At 68.6% G+C, this 1,740-nt stretch overlaps 1 protein-coding gene across 1 annotated transcript in view; it reads right to left on the reverse strand.

Annotated features, from left to right (window-relative positions):
• ARHGAP23 (Rho GTPase activating protein 23) overlaps positions 1 to 1,740 on the reverse strand; it is a 29,750-nt gene that overhangs the window by 4,161 nt on the left and 23,849 nt on the right. The window contains 3 exon segments of the mRNA XM_019470896.1: positions 48 to 270; positions 319 to 512; positions 626 to 657. Coding sequence (XP_019326441.1) covers positions 48 to 270; positions 319 to 512; positions 626 to 657 — 449 coding nt within the window.

The following is a 1,740-nucleotide window of genomic DNA, read 5'->3' on the forward strand; positions in this document are numbered from 1 at the left end:
TCCTCATCGACGGTTCCCCCGTCTGCCTGCCCCGGCCGGGGCCGGACACCCTCCCGGCTCTCCGTGTCCGTTTCCATGTGGCTGAGCTCACTGCGCTCATCGTCCGCCTCCTCCCCGCGGCTCCCGGCCACCGAATGCACCTCGGAGCACAGGCTGCGGTCCATGGTGGACAGGGTGGAGTAGCCTGACACGATGGAGCGGGCGTCCGGCGCTGGCTCAGACCCGGCACCCCCGGGCTCCAGGGAGCTCTCCCGCTCCATCCCAGCTGGGCTGGGGGCCACCAGCTGAGGGCCAGTGCTGTGGGGGGTTTTGCCGGGCCCCGGCGGGGCGGCTGCAGTCCCCTCGTCCTCCTGCTCCCGGCCCGGGGCATCCCTGTGCTCCGCGTCATCGTCGGTGCTGCTCCCGACACCCTCGGCCTCTCTCCTCTTCTTCCTCTTGCGGGCGGCGGCCGAGACGAAGGGGATGGCGAGGAGTTCCCGGTGCGGCGGTGCCTTCCGCGACGGCCACGTGCCCTAGGAAAATGGTGACACTGGGGTTAGGGATGGCGGTGCCAGGGTTAGGGACGGGCTCAGTGCCCCAGCAATCGCGTCCCTCCCTGCCAGCCCCCAGCCCGGGACCCTCTTACCTTCGGTTTGGCAGAGCCGCTGCGGGTTGAGCCTGTAAAGCAGAGCGGAGAGGGGGGGTTAGCCAGGCCCCAGAGGTGGGCATGTCCTGGGGAGGGGGTTCAGTGGGTAGACCTGGGGGATGCTGCTCCGTTCCCCCACACTGGGATGGGAACATGCCAGGGCCATCAGACCGGCTGGCCCCTGGCAGGGACACCAGTGCCGAGCAGGTTTGTGTGCCGGCAGCTGCAGGAGATGCCGGGAGGCTGGCGTGGGGGGGGCTCCGGTGGTGCACGGGGGTCCCCGGCACTGCTCGCCCACTGCAGAGCCCCAAGGTGAGGAGTGGGGATAAAGGGGGGGACACACGCAGGCACACACAGCCAGGAAACACAGCCAGGACGCCAGCAGCAGGACCCCAACCCTCCCACGGCCACGGGGCACAGATGGGACCAGGGCTGGGTACAGCACTGCCACTGCCACGTCACCGAGATGGGGCATAGGGAGCTGGCTTGATACCACATCCAGCCTCGGAGCGGGGTCTAGGACGGGCTGTGACGGAGAGGGCTGGGACAGGTCACGGGGCTGCCCTGGCTCCCTGGGGAGTTAGGGGACAGGTGGGGACACGGGGGTGACAGGCAGCCCTGGCTCCGCTGCCGTGGTGTGAAGGACAAGGACAAGACAACAGACACCCTCTCCCACCCCGCATGCCCCGGGATGGGGTTAGCAGCTGCTGACAACGAGAGAGGGGGAGGCAGAAAGGGGGTGCTGACCCTCTCCGGGGCATCGGGACCCCCATACCCCGGCGTTTGGGTGTGCCGGTCCCAGGACACCCAGCACCCATCCCTGCCAGGGGATGCCAACAACAGCCCCGGTGCCGCTGCAGGCACTGGCCAATGATGTGGGAGAACCAGGGTTAAAGGATTTGGGGCTCCCCAGGGGCTCGGCAGCCCCTCCTGATGCTGGGGACCCTGGGGACAGTGGCCGGGCAGGTCAGGGCCCCCTCCCCTCCCGTTCCGCTCCCCCCTCCTGCTCCCAGCTCTCTCGTGGTCACCCGGAGGAGTTAGTGCATGAGCAATGCACCCAGGATCAACACTGTACCCGCTCTAGCTCTCGAGGAGGTCCGCTGGAGGTGGTAGTG

This window comes from Aptenodytes forsteri, unplaced genomic scaffold (assembly GCF_000699145.1).
Source record: "Aptenodytes forsteri isolate BGI_AS27 unplaced genomic scaffold, ASM69914v1 Scaffold640, whole genome shotgun sequence".
Lineage (NCBI taxonomy): Eukaryota > Metazoa > Chordata > Aves > Sphenisciformes > Spheniscidae > Aptenodytes > Aptenodytes forsteri.